The following is a 15,453-nucleotide window of genomic DNA, read 5'->3' on the forward strand; positions in this document are numbered from 1 at the left end:
TCAAGGTCTGTGATGCTGAAAGCCTGAGTGGGGACACCTGTGAGCTTGGTCCTGCCAGGTGTTAGCCCTGATTCAGCCAAGCACTTAAGTGCGTGCTCACCACTGAGTATGTAAATAGTTTAATTGAAAGCAAGCCCTAGACCTGGCAGCCAGAAAGCAATGCAGTCAGCTTGAGCAACAGTACAGATGATTTAGGGTGAGCTAAACAAAACAAGTAAAATATTTCCCATCTAATACCTTATATTGCCATAAATTCATGTACATTTCATATGATCTGTGAATAATAGCTTGCTATTTTGTCAGTCATTTGTTTCCTAATATTTTCTATGAGGCAGATGGTAGTATTTTTTATTTCTTTACCATAGGCCTGCTTTAGATATAGAATTTATCGATTCAATGTCAAGGAAGACTGAGGTGCCAAACAATGAAATAAGTTGTCATTTAACGTTATTTAATTTTAAAAATATTTAATAGGAAAGCTAGAGGCCTCAGTCTGAATCATAAATAAAATGAATGAAAGATGTTATTTAATTTCAAAGAAAATATTGAATGAGCGTTGCATTTTAGAGCAGCTTCAGAATGACTGGTAGCTCCTAGATATGACATTGATGAAATTAATTTGCAAAGCAGAACTTACATGAATATTATTTATATCAAGATAAAACGATTGCAAGAGATGCATAAAGGAGTGATCCTGACTAGTTCAGGTCAGAACTCTTGTTTTCCTCCCCCATTTAGGTCTTTTTTAATTGCTTCTGCAGAAGGAAGTTGTTATTTTAGCTTCATATGAGAAAAAGTACTCAATTTGGTGGCTCCTGGGGGATTTCTGGAAAGCTCCTGAGGAATGCAGCAGCTCTGGCTAAGTACAGAGTGCTCCTGGCTTCCTACCCAGGGTGGCTCCGCGGAGGAAGAAGCTGTGGCTTGGCGTTACCTTTGCTAGCTAGGTCTTCAGCAGCAAGAGAATTGTGAAACGTCCCTTTAACCCCAGCACATCTGTTTCTAAATCTGTGAGGATTTAGATGTTTGTTACCTAAACTTTTTTGGATGACAAAGGTTAAGAACAAGTGAGAACTGTTGGGGCGGGGGGAAAAATTTAAAAAATCCTTCCCTCTCCTTCTTCCTGCCYCTCAAAATTGCATTGCATCATAGTCAGATCTGCAAGAATTCTCCTGGATGTGCTTTGGGACAATTTGCTTGTCCTGCTTTCTGCCTTTTTATGTGTTTTTGGCTGTTGTACTTGTCACTTATGCTCAGTGCCAAGTGATCTTTGACCTGCAGCTTCACTGGTTTCAGTGGGAGTGCGCCACTACAACGAAGGGCCACCTTTCAAAAGCCATTACGGGCTCCATTTGTCACAGTCACTCTCCCTGATTCATAGGAAAGTGGATCTAACAGGTAGGGGAGGCACTACTTACTGGTGAATTTTGTGCTGCCTCCTGTTGCCAAAACATGAATGCTCTTGGTGTGCTGCTACTTCAGCAGCAGTAGCAAATGCCCAAAGAGCACCACAGAGCATCTGGCTCTTTTCCCCTCATCGTGTGCTGTTTTTTTTTTTTAATGCTTCATCCTGGGCTTTATGATGTGCTCTTGTTCCAGGGGAGCACAGCTGCTGGACTCATCAAAAAATGAAAATCGGTTGGAGATGTAGCACATAACAGAGCTGCAACAAATAAATGCTCTGAACATTTTTTGATGGTTAACAGCTTAATGTTTTAGGAAATTCTTCATTTCTTTGTAGCTCTAAAGAACTGGGCTTTTTGCGTGTGTATGGATATGTGAAGACAGGCAACAGATACATCAAGATCGTAGGTGTTCCATAAGTGTTTTTTGCACRTACATTGCTTGTTCACTTTTGTGTGCTTGAGTTTAGCAAATAGTTCAATGGAAAATAGCAAACACTTGGTACCAAATTGGCTATGAATAAAATATTTCACTGCTTTGATTTTGCTTTTGATCTGGGCTAAATTACAGCTTTTCTAGCAGTTGTTTTAAGAGCATTAGAATCAAAAGCGGGCCTGAAATGTGCCTTGAAAATAATCCTTCAGGAGAAGAAACAGGAAAACCAGAAGCTAATATTTTTACAAGTGGCTAATGCTAGATAACTGAGTTCATGAACTTAGGGAGGTTAGACTTCACTAAAAAGAAATGAAAATCTTTTTCCCTTTTTGTCATTCTTTTCCCCTTGCAGTGGTATGCATTACACAGAAAGTAGTTATACATCTACACACTGTTTTTTTTTTGTTTGTTTTGTTTTTTGACAATTACTAAGAAGAAAACAGTGTTGTTTCCTTCTTAAAAAGGAGAGTTCTATGTTCTCTTATGGGCCCCCATCCTGTGCTGTCTACAAATAAACCACACAAAATTCTGGAGTACCAGTATATGTGTCATCTTGCATGGGGAGCAGGAGYCCTTTTACTGGGATCTCCATCTATACATCCTGACCTAGGTGGTGAGGCATTGATAGAAGGTTCCCCATGCAACAYTGTCCTGCTCCTCCCTGCCGCTGACAGGATGGGAAGCTTTTGCAAAGGGTCTTCAGACTCCAGCTGGGCAAGGAAATTCTGTGGAGAAAGCAGATTTTCCATCACAACAGAGAAAATGACRGAAAGTACTAGCTTTAGGTCTTTGGCACCAGAGTTTACCTAGCTAGGCACAAAACCAGGTGAGTTCCCATTCCCACCTTTGGAGAATTCCCTGTCCCTATGACTGCACACAATTGGAGTTGTAAAGACTCCTCTCTTTATTTTTTTTTTTAACTTATGATCCGGAAACTTAATTCTGCAGGAGGAATACTTTTTGGTGTATTCTTTTCTAAACCTTTCCCACCAGCCAATTGGTGAAACCTTTGCTCCCAGTTACTGCACTGAAATCAGTCACATTTTTCTTTGGGGATCTGCTACCTAGTAAGAATAAGCAGTTCGCAGTCTAACTCTCTACATGTGCTGAGCTCTCCATGTTCTAGTATTGACTGAGACAAATACATACTTTTGCAAATAGACATCTACTGGAACTTATTGGAAGGTTCYTTGCAGATACTTCCAAATGGTTAGATATTAGTCTGAAAAATAACAAATTACCTGCACATTAATAAAGTTATACTGCAGTGTTACACATGCTGGATGCTTGGCTCTGCTCTGATTTGGATGTCTGTGCTGACAAGCCCTGGATAAGACTCATCAGGAATATATGGCCTTCGAGGTTAACTGTGGGGCTGCAGAGAAGCTCTCCGTGTGTCTGTGACACTGCTGGGAAAATGTGAGCAGTTGTTCTAGGCTTTGCTGACACCCCCTCCAGAGATACAGGCTGCGTCTGCTTCGCTAGACGTTGCGAATAAGTAAATTCTTTGGATGCAGATCTAGTTTAGATCTAACATAAACACATGTCATCTCTCAGTGAGATGTTATACTCTTGGTTCCTGGACAATATTATTTGTTTCTGCTTATAAAAAATATATCTTTTTATTAAGAAAAGTAGCGTATAAACTATAAAATGAGGCGGGTTAGGTCACTAAATTAACGTTTAACATCTGTTTGCAACAGCATTTCTCTACTAGCAGTGATTTGCATTACTTGCCGCTAAGTCCTGAGTATCCTTTTGACTTCATGTGGACTTGGAGGTACTTGAGATGTTACCTGCTTCAGTTCTTATTCAAGCAATAAAATGACAGAGTAGTGGGCACCATGCACTGGTACTTACCATTAACCAAYGTGAATCTGGGGTCAAGACCTCCAGCAGCTTAATCCGATTGTTGTGTAATGCAATAGAGAAAAAAGAATCTATGAAGATGAYAAACAAAAATACAGAGTGATCATTTAAGTATTTGTTGCTTTTTCTGTAATTTGTTTAGATATATTTGTTCCTCATGTTCCTAATTGTATCTGTTTGGTCCTAATGGAAATGTTTTGGTAATTGGGGCACTTTGTTTCCCAGATGTTTTTTTTATTATGTCTGTTTCTTTGACGAAATGTATATGACTTAGTGTTAGATTCGTAGCCAATGACCAAGGTAAAATTGTTTTCTAGAAATGTAYCTTTTAAATTTCTTCTTAGCCTTGTAGGAGGTTGTTATTGTATTCAGGAGAATAGTGGGGTCTAATATTTAGAAACCTGGGTTAAAGCTGTGAGTACATTTTTAAGTATTTTTTCAAGGAAATGTTTTCTTTGGGAGTGGCATGACTCTTTTCATTGGACATGCTCCGGAATGGATTTGTATTTTAGAAGATCTTAATGAAGAAAATGCTAATGATGCTCCTGGGCTGTAGCAGTAGGAGTATGTTTTCAGTGTGGGTAAAAAGAGATACACTTAACTTGAATTATATATTCTTACTTAGCTAACTCAAATACCAAAAAAAAAAAAAAAAAAAAAAAAAATCAGATAGTTGGAGAAAAGAGAATATTTCTAGTGCAGTGACATCACAAATTTCCTTTTAGTTAGACTTGAGCTCATATGAGATCCCAGGTTTCAAAACCCAAGGTGCTATGGCTATTCTGCTGTTCTAACCAGTTATGACAGCTAATCTTGATGAAAGATAGACTGTATCTTACAATTGTGACATTTTTCTATAAATGACAGCCATTTTAATGACATTATTTAGGCTGTAGGTAGGTCTCCAGCTTTCAGCCTCTGCCACACAAAGCTAACTTATTTCTTTTTCTTGCTTACTAAGGACAATTCTCAGTGCGGTTGTGGGAGGCTTGCTTCTCCAGGATAAGATGCCCTGAAAGCAGTCACAGTTGCACAGTCACAGTAACTCCTTACCTGACTTTAATGCAGGCAGAACAGTAACTAAAACCTTTGTTGTAAAGCGCTATATGGGGATTTACTGCGATGAGYGACAGCACTTTCATTGCTAGATGGCCCTCAAAATCCCTTTCCTGCAAAATTGCCAGGTTTTTACCTTAGCCTTTTAAAAACATAGTTCCCGATACTCTATTTAGAAATGGCATTTAGCATAGAATTAGTTTCCTTGCTCCTGCAGAGTTGGTAAGGGACTACTGCTGGATTTAATTTCAGTAATAGGATTAATAAATACCTGATCCTGTTTTGGTGGGGTAAATGGCAAAGCCSTGCACCTCTTCCATGTAACGAGAGTAGGTGCTATTTCATGAGATAAGCTAAGTTCTAGAATTTAGCAGCATTTCTGAAGTGTTTAACAAGCTATTTCTAACTCACAGTCACAATGAGACTTACCTTAGAAAGTATCTTTTCTTTTTTCAGCCTTGCCTTACACTATTTTTACATAAATTCATTATTCATGAAATTATAAGTAAAATTGTGCTGGCCCAAGTCATGTTACAGGCGATTTATGTACAACAGTCTTTGCATAGCAAAGTCAGCATACCTCTTTCATGACTCAAGATCCTCTTACATTCTCCAGACTTTCTTGAGAGGAATTTGAAAAATGTCTATGAACCATTGGAAACACCTTTTTTGTGTGTGCGTGTGTTTGTGTATGGGCTCATGAGAAGCTAGGTTGAATTCTCCAAACCCATTTCTTTTTGGGATGTATTCAGAATTTTAATCCAGATTTGGGAGAGGTGCTGAATTCACTGTACTATCTGAACTGTAATTATTCTTCCTGAAAAGTCAAGGAATTTTATGTGCTYGTCAGCAATGTGCTGTTCCTAAGAATTACTGTGGATTTAGTTTTATCATGTAAGACATTTGACTCCCGAAGTGTATGTGGAATTTCAAATCATTTCAAAGTAAGAYTTACATGTTCAGTATCTCAGACCATTTTTTAAAATTCTTTTTCAAATAAGTCTTGCATAGAGGAAAGTTTGTCCTTTCCTGTGACTAGCTGTTGTTGTGTTCTGTAAGCTGGGATAAAGAGAAAATAAAGCAATTYGAGGACATGTATAAGGACATAAAAATAGACTGAAGGATCATAGTATGATCAAAACGACGGGAGCTGGATAAAATCCTGCTGAACAGTATCAGAATGGATAGTCAGACTGGGTCAGACCTAGTTTCTCTGTATCTGGAAGATTAGCTAAGCCATATGTTATATCCATACCATGTAACTCAAATAACTGTAAGTTGCTGATAGAGCAATATCAGTAAAAATCACTTTAAAAATGTTTTTTCAGCTTAATTATAGCAACCTATAGTCCATACCTTTCTTATTTCTACTGCTCTGGCAGCCTGTAACCTGAGCAGTGCTTTTCAGGTCATGCGTCTTGCTGTGTGTGTGCAATGCAGAGGACAGAAATCTGACCTTCCTTGTGATCATTTTTCTTCACRTTTAGCTGCTATAGCTCAGTCAGTTTGCTGAAAGTGACTCCGTCCTAAAATGCTAATTCTGTTGTCTGACAGATGTAATCTACTAGTTTATTCTGTTTTCAAGGAATGCAGAATGGCAGAAAAAAGGTTTCATCTTCAACTCTTCCAAGAAAATGGAATCCCATAAGCAATGTTGCAGTTTCAGACCTGGCCTTTTTTTTTTTTTTTTTTTTTTTTTTTATGGGAAGGGAAATGCCCAAAACTAGATTAATGACATTTGCAGCAGGTAAAGTGATAAAGGTATCTAGAAGTGGGAAAACTGGTGAGTTTGGACTTCTTTAGAGACCACTGAAACTATCAGGCTTGAAAGACATGGGAGTCTGGATTATTTGTATATGTTTTGATTCTATCCGTTATCTATTTTGCCTTGCTGAATCCGTTGCTTGATAATAGATTATGTGTAGCATATGTTCTGGGGAGGGAAAAAAAGATGTCTAAGAGGTGATTCTGCTATGCAAGAATAGTGTGACCAGGCAACCGCCTGTGCTGACATGTCTTGCAATTGTATGTAAACYTGTAATCTATAGTAGTACTTACTCTGTGTTTTATTTAATGTGTTTAAATTGCTGCTTCCCATAGCACAATGTTTATGACTTTACTTTSTAACTTCCTTGAAAAGAAAGATATCCTGTTTAAGTTTACAAATTGTGTGTTTTCTCCCTAGTTATAGAATCAAAGACATTACAAGGAGACAAGGGAGAGCACAGTTTCAATGCTCCTGGAACATTTCTCATAGAGAATACAACTGTTGATTTTCAGAAGAGTCCAGACAGGGAAATCATAAAGATCCAGGGACCTCTTGGAGCAGATTTCATTATCAAGGTGGGATGTGCACATGTGTAAGTCTACTAAGATACTGGAAGTATCAGCAGTAGTGTAGGCAGCTGTCTGTCAACATGTAAAATCCTTTAGACGGCAAATAAATAATCCTAAATCCAGAGGTGATTTATATTAGTTTATAATTTATGTTCCTAATCAAATTAAATAAAAGGAGGTTAACACAGTGGCAAGTGCTGCAGAATTTCTATTGATCAAAAATGGCTGAGACTTTCATTTTTTAGTATTACTGAAAGAATAACAACGTGGCCCTCTATGTTGGACAGATATTAATCCAACTGAAGACTGCCACCTACTGAACCACACCATCACATCCAGCAGCACCCTCTCATCTGCTGTAGACATGGCTAATCCAACTACTGACCACGTCTAGTCCTTTGAATTACTCTAATTCCCAGACCACATACCAATGACTTGCATCATATGTGCACATATTTTTGTATATAAATGACCCTCGAGTTGATTGTGTCAAAGGAGGATAATAATAGTTCTCCATTAAAACTGACAAGTGTTTCAGTGTTGTTTTTATTTTTCATGTTGTAGAAATAGACATTCAGCATTTTGCACATCTAAAAGTGCATGAGCAGTAGACCTACCTGAATGTGAATCAGTCTACATTTAAATCTGCAGCAAATATTGAAAATTTGGCTGATGATGAGGTAAAGCAGAAGCTGGCAGTTAGGATCTTAACCAAGGGCAGATGGTCAGAGAGGGAGGGGTATATTAATGTCTTAAATATCTTGGGGGGAAAAAGAAATGTTTGACTACTTGAAACTTATATTTAGAGGTCTTAGGCTTGTTGTCATGTTAATCTCTCCACTGTTACTACCTATGAATTATGCTATGAAATATCATGGACACTAGAGTACAGTATACACATATGTTGTAATGGAAATTTCTTTAGACCAGGTACTCTGGCACAAAGGACAGTGTGGTTCAGTTCTTCTTCTATCAACCCATCAGTCATCAGTGGAGACAGACCGAGTTCTTCCCCTGCACCGTGACGTGTGGAGGGGGTGAGTCCCAGTCCTCCAGGAGTGCTTACAGCTGAATATCAAAAATGGCTGGTTACAAAAGAAATGGTATAAGATTTGTGGTTCTTTGCAAAAGTTCTTTGCTTAAATTAGTTTTTCTTTTCCTCTTTATTATTGTTTCTTTGCTACATTGAATTTATGGGACAGCTACCACAAACACCTATGGTTGGCTGACCCTAGACACTCAGTCCCGGTGTAGCCAGCCTGCTGCAGCTTGTACTTTTGGCTTAAATGCCCCAGTTTTTCCAATGGTTAGATAAAGAGCAGCTCAGCTACTGCTCGTCCAGCCCAGCCCAGTGTTGGTCATTTCTGGGCCTGTAAAAAGCATGGCTTCATGCTGGGTGGAGATTTTGATATTGTACAAAGCAATTTCAGCTCTGCCAGCGTTACCTCGATCACCTGAAAATCACAGTGGGAGATTGGATAATAATACTGGTGTAGTGATTTTCCTGGAGAATKCAAAGACACGTGGTTTAATTAGATACTTGGGGCAGGAGTAGCAGGAGTTAGGGATGTTTAAAGCATAAGAAATCTGAGGATCTTTTGACAGACCATCTGTTTTGGCACTTGTACTTCAATTTAATCTGAAATGCAGGTAATGTACATGTATAATCTGCAGTCACACAAGAAACTACCTTATCAGATAGTTGGCCCCCTGAAGCGTGATTCTTATTAGAAATGTGAGTGGCAATATATATTCTCTCATCCTCACACTGAGTTTAAGAGTTTTTCCCTAAACTGCCTCCTCTGGGAAGAAGTGTAGAGCATCACAGTTGTTATTGTGACAATCACATGTAAACACTGAGTGACTGAGCCACTCAGGTAAGTGTGTCCCATTTTCACTCTAATCCAGCCTTATTCAGACACATACTAAGGTTTGAAAATTTTGGTTACATGTCAATGTCTTTGGGACTAGCCAGTGTTTTGAATGCCCTACTTATATCTGCATATCCATGATATAAAACTACTATCTTTATCACCAGAGCTTAACACTCAGGGAATCCTGAGAGAGAGGCCAGTAACTGAGAGAAGCACACAAACTAAGCTACTTGTGATAGTGTCAAGAATGGGAAGTTGTATGGCAGCTACCTCGTTTTAACCCGTTATCTTAAAGAGCAAACACTCTCTGGAATGTTTGGCCTCTTCCACTGCCCCTAAAAGAAAAAATTGCCAATAGCAGAGACTTGGAATCAGTGCAGCACCGTGTCTCATAGGCACGGTCCCCTGCGGGTGCTTGTGTGATCTCCATGGATGGGAGTGATATGGCAGGGATGTCACAGAAAACAGTCAAGCTCAAATGAGCAAAAAAGTTAAAATTTAGCTTGTTTGCAAGTAGCATATCTTAAAGGAGTCCCTTCAGTACTCCCGAGAGTGGGRTCATGCACTGACACTGCTTAGTTCTTCTTTAAGATTAGCACCCTCATGCAAGATGACACTTTCAATCAGCCAAGGGGCACATAAGTGTAACCCTGATATATGACGCTGAAGCATTTTCAGTAGACACTGGCTCTTATGCTGTTAGTTTATTGACTCCATTTGGATTTTCATTCTTGTGGTTTCAACCTTTTTTTTTTCCTTCACATACCGGAACATCCTTCTCCTCTCCTTAGTTTAAGTCCAAGTCAGCTCTTCTCAATGAGTCTTTTTTTTCTTAGCCAAAAATCAAGCTAGTGGTTTGTAAAACTCAGATCCTTTCAGTGGTTTTTGAAACTCAGATCCCTCCTCTTAACCAGCCTTTCCACAAAGTTTCTTTTTTTTTTTTTTTTTTTTTTTTTTTTGCATCAAGTAGTTACTTCAGATTTTCTTCTGTTGGCTCTTCAACCAAAAATGTTCTTGAAAGTATTTCTTTATTTTCTACAGTTCAACTTAGAAATTTTTTTGGATCTGATCCTCAATTTTTTTTGGCTTTCTGTTTTGGTTTTCTATTTTAGCATGCACAAGCATGTAATCTAGCTCTCACTAATACCCATGATGGAGAGTGCTTGGAGGTCGGGAAGGATTCTGCACTGGGGATCATGCAACACAACCAGGACTTTCTAGGGTCCCCTCCATGACAAGCAAGCTGCTATACTGCATATATGTGTGCATCATATAGAAACATGTATGCTTTTACTTGTCTCCTTAGAGCATTTTCAGATATCGGAGTCTCATCTAGTGTTAGCACATCTTAACAGTAATTAATACTTTTTTGCCTTATGTGGTCCTGTATGGTTGTGTACAACATTTAAAAGAAAAAGTAACACTAGAAAATGCCTGGACAGATAGAATATAATTTGAGAAAACTGTTGCATTTATTCCTCTGTTACCAGCATTTCACCTGGTTTCTTCTTCAGGTTATCAGCTTAATTCTGCTGAATGTGTGGATATTCGACTGAAGCGAGTTGTTCCTGATCACTACTGTCATTACTACCCAGAAAACAAGAAGCCAAAGCCCAAGCTAAAAGAATGCAATATGGATCCCTGCCCTTCTAGGTTTGTATGACAAGTATCTGGTATTTACAGTTTCTAAGGAACACACAATCATAGTTATTTAATTTTGTTTCTTTTCATCGTTAGAGTTGCTTATTCTTGGTTGATTATGGCATGAATTAAAGTCTGACATCTGGCACCATTGCTAGTGGATTTGTATAATCTTCTTAATGACGTAGAACAGAAGAAGACTTTTGTTTTACACGGTTATGTTGCAAATATTGTAGTRTCTTTGTTTAGGGAATAATTCTACTTTTGGTCTTCTGCTGAACCATCTAGCACTGGTACCTGGATTTAAGTGGTTGTTTGAGGAGGACAGACCGTTTGCCTGCTTTTGGATTTATTGATGCTGCCATTCAGGATTTCTCATTACAGACAAGCAGCAGCTCCTTTTCTCTCTCGGCATACAGTTTTTGCACATGGTATATCCTGGTTTATTCATCTGCCTACCATAAAAATCTCCTTTATTCACTCTGTGGATTTGTCACTTTAATTATTAAGGTTTAGGAGGGGTTTTGTTTTTAAGAGATTTTTTTTTTATGTAACAAGATGAAAAAAAATCCAAGTAAATATACTTGTGGTACAGATATCCCAGAATATTATTGCCAAATTACAAAGACTACGGTATACATAAATTGTATTGAATTGCACTATGGTATTTCAAACTAACTTTTGGATTGTCTGGTGAGGTTTCCTGGCTGTGCTCAAGTATCTTAAAATAACATCACAGTATCAAGTCCCAGAACCTCACATTAATATGCCAGCTGGCTGAGCTAGACTTATAGGCAAAAAGAAAAGGAAACCCTCTCAATGGATTTCATTTCCTATAGCTAAACTGTCCATTTCCTTTCATTCCTGTTGAACATAATCGTTGATAGTGACCTCTAACAGTTATAGATGTGCAGACTTTCAAGTCTTTTTTTCCTGGAGAGTTCATCACTATACGGAGCACTAAGAATTCAGTTAGTCTTCATAGCAGTAGGTGCCAAATCTTTCAGAGCTGGAATGGGAAAATTAAGTAAAGGTATAATTAACTTTTTCCTTGCATTTTCRGCCTATACAGTCAGGAAAAAAAGAGAAAATATTCCTAATATAATACCATATTTCCTAGCCTATGAACTAAAGCTATACATTCCATGCAGTTGGAGAAAACAGCACTAGAAGGGTCCTAAACGCCATCCAGGATATATTTAGAATTAATCCTCTGCATTTATTTAATTGCCATTTATCTTCCACAGATATATATATTTTACAGATATATGTGTGTAACTGCTTTTTGTTAATAATGTTACATAGACCTAAAGGACGACAGATTATAAAGTTCTTTGCTAAAGGGTTGTTCATTTCCTGTTTTTAGTGGAATTAAGTAGGGAAATTGTATGGTGAATGTATCTCTATTCCTTCAGAAAAAGTTGGAAGTATGAGTCATGGTTTTCCACAGCAGTATCTTGTAATTGCTTGCTTAAATACTTTTACATGTTCATGCTTAATCTGCTGTACATCTTGGATATGAGAAATAACAGTGAAATATTTATTTTGTTGACAGTGATGGATTTAAAGAAATCATGCCCTATGATCACTTCCAGCCACTTCCTCGGTATGTATCATCAGAGTAGCATGTGTCAGTGTTAATACAATTTCCACTGCAAATAGAGCATTTGAGTACAAAAGTCATGGAATATAATCTTCTGATTTCTGCTATTCAAGAGAGCAGATTTCTAAAACCATCCTGTAAATGCTTTTAATTCTTGTGATTCATTTTATTGTGCTTGCAATGCTTAGCTTAAGAAGACGCTAATATACTCTTCTTGAAAATACAGATATGAAAAACTTCAGAAGAATTATCCTCCTAAGCTTTCTGCTATACTGTTGAAGAACCTTTTAACATCTCCTTTAAAATGCATGTATTAAAAGACTTATTATTTAAAGACTTTTAGTTGGAAAATRTATCCAGTGAATATATTTATACAAAAAGAACGCCCTGTGTTGCAACCCTATGTTACTGAGCTCTCTAGAAATTCTTATTCCCTTAAAGGATCATCTCCTCCTTSTCATTATTTACACCCACAATCTGTTTGTTGACACAAAAGTTAACTCAGCCCTGTAAAGAGTATGAGTTCTCTGAATATGTATTGCCTACAGCTAAGTCATCAGAGCACAAATTCACATATTTTTTTTTTAACCTGTGTCAATCACAGCAATGTAAACCTTTCCTGGAAGATTTAAATATTTTGTAAAGGATGTTAGGACTTTAAAAACATTGAGCTAAATCTACTGTTAATGTCAAAAATTCTAGTTGATGGAGACAGATGAATATTTATCCCAGCTGAAGATCTGTAGTATTATATTGTGAATAATGTATATATTTTTCTAAAGAAGAAAATATATGGGGTAATAAGAATGAAATCAGGCTTGCATGGTTCAGTAAAGCTACTGATAACAGCTGATGTATATGGTCAGAGTCATCTGTGTAACAATTTATGCTTCTTGTGGGTCTGCTGCCCTGTGATATACTTTGGCTTTCATACATGGATTGAGACTTTTTCCTTCTGTGGCCTTATGCTGTAATGTTTCATAGTTATTCTGTTTCTCTCTTTGGTTTCTTCTGCCAATTCTACTGTCAGTTTTTTTGTGCTTTGTGCTTCAGATCTTCTGGAACTCAGCACAATTTATTTACATCAGTATTTCATCTTCTGAACTGCTCAGAGCTTGGAGAGCAGTTAGAAGAGAAATTTAATCTCCCTCCTGTGCTTTACTGTGCTCAGCATGTTTGCATGACATTGTGGTGAGATAGATTATGTCTGTGATAAAACTGTGGGCAGGTTCTCTTATTTCAAACGTTAAGAGCTGCAGACAAAGGTCCACCTCATTTCGACACCTCAGTGTGCGCTGCTGGAAGGTACCAAAGTCTTCCTGGTCTGCAAGAGGGCTGAGAAGGGCTCAGTGTTGATGCTGCCACGTAGAAAGGGAGGAAAACAGGGCAAGCTGAGCTCTTTCAGTGGCGGGACACTTGAAGATCACAACAGGGCTGCAAAAGCACCTATTCCAACTGGAATTCCTGAGAGAAGACAGCAGCTGGAACAGTCAGTTCGTATCTGAGTCATGAGGTGATCGTGGTCCACCCAGGATGCACGTCTTGCTTCAGTGTTGTAATTTTCTCTGTGCTGTCACCTTTAAAGTAACTTGAACGCATGAGTCTGCGTCAGTTCTGCCAAGGCCGTTTTTTCCTTTTCCTACCTGTTACTTGCTGCTGAGGCCGTTTCCTGCTTTTCTTTGAGGTTTTTCTCACCTGTTCACTTGCTAACCCGGGGCCGCTCTTGCAAAAAGCGGGCAGAAAACCTCAGTTCTGGCGATAGGCTCGAGCCAGAGCTGTTCAGGCTCCCTCGCCTTGGTCCCAGTGACGCGTCGCGACGCAAGCGCCATGCGCAGGGCGGCTCCGCAGGCCCGGGGCGCTCGCCACCGCTCTGCCCTTCGCCCGAGGAAGTTGTGGGGAAGTCRTGGTGCGCACCACAAGATCATGAAAGAGTTCTCCTGCGGCTGGAGTTGTCAGTGCCCCACTGAAATATTTTTACAGATGGAGAATTCTTTTGAAATAAATAGAAAAATTTCCCAGGATGAAAATTTTCTTTTWAAGCTTTTGGAATACCTCCATTTATTTCAGACTTGTTGGACTGTTCAGAATCCCTGGACAGCTGTGGGCTCTGGAAAGTATCTCCTTGACTGCTTGCCCAAGACCCCCCTTTCCCCAGTAGCCATAGACCTCACTCCATCTTGAAAATGCTTATGGGAGTACGGGATCTGGAGTATGTTTGAAACTGATGAGATAAAGAAAAACAACCATAAAACTTTATGCTATAAACACTTGCAAGGCTAGTATTACATACAGCACACTGAAACCTATATATAAATCCATAAGCTGCTAATTCATTGAAAAGCTAATTGCTCTTTAGTTCCTGGTTTTTCTTTTAGAAAATGAGTTAGCAGTGGCCATTCCCTCAAAGAAAAGAGTGGCTCTGGTGCTCCAAGTGTGTTTTTCACTGGTGACAGGATATCAGYGTGTAGTCAGCTAGCTATATACTGCCTGGTTTTGAGTAGATACCCAACAATTAACATTCCAGGGCTTGCTGTGTTTCAAGCACTTTCTGTCCTCTGCTGAGCTTAAACATGATTAATATGTTTTTGTAGGCTGTTTAATGAATTGCTGAAAACAGGAAGTSTTCTTGACTTACCTACTAGATCGTAGAAAGTGGGTAGTAATTACTTAATTTTATCTTTGATTTATAGGTGTCTGCTTCATTTGATCAGAGATTATGGCTTCCTTTATAATATTTAGGTTACTCTTGATGAACTTGTTTTGATGATATATTGCAGGGCTGAGTCCACCGTTCATAGCTGAAAGTTTCTGTGTGAGTGCGTGTGATCTTTTTGGAGCCACAGCAGTAGTAATCCATATAAATTTTAAGCCAACATGGACCCTGATAAGCCATGTGATGTGTTGCAGGACTGAGCTATTTCCCAGGGATTGGGTTGAATTAGAATGGGTGGTGGAGGGCAGGAAAAGGTGTGTGGGACAATGCAAAAGCTAGAGACCATTGCTATGATAGATACTTGTAATCTGCGTATATGGCAGGAGAGCAGCATTATTGAGGTCATTCTGTAGTAGCTGATTATAGTTCTTTGTTGAAAAGTGGTTGCTTAATTATACATTTATGGATGATGAAGAAGTAAATGAAAGTTTGTGATATCACCACCTGTTCTTGGCTAACACTCACATGGTAGGGAGTAACAGTTTCCCTCCTCACTGTGGTTAGCTGGGTGGATGTTATCCTGG

The 15,453-nt window shown here is 38.7% G+C and overlaps 1 protein-coding gene across 2 annotated transcripts in view; it reads left to right on the plus strand.

The window, feature by feature from the left end:
• Window positions 1-15,453, plus strand: part of ADAMTSL3 (ADAMTS like 3) — a 169,949-nt gene that overhangs the window by 108,007 nt on the left and 46,489 nt on the right. For both annotated transcript variants that reach the window (XM_026045667.1, XM_026045668.1), the window contains exons 9-12: window positions 6,947-7,104; window positions 8,024-8,135; window positions 10,487-10,625; window positions 12,169-12,219. In XM_026045667.1, coding sequence (XP_025901452.1) covers window positions 6,947-7,104; window positions 8,024-8,135; window positions 10,487-10,625; window positions 12,169-12,219 — 460 coding nt within the window. The remainder of the gene's footprint in view (window positions 1-6,946; window positions 7,105-8,023; window positions 8,136-10,486; window positions 10,626-12,168; window positions 12,220-15,453) is intronic.

The sequence above is a fragment of the Nothoprocta perdicaria genome, unplaced genomic scaffold (genome assembly GCF_003342845.1).
Source record: "Nothoprocta perdicaria isolate Ctin4 unplaced genomic scaffold, notPer1 scaffold_41, whole genome shotgun sequence".
Taxonomy (NCBI): Eukaryota; Metazoa; Chordata; class Aves; order Tinamiformes; family Tinamidae; genus Nothoprocta; species Nothoprocta perdicaria.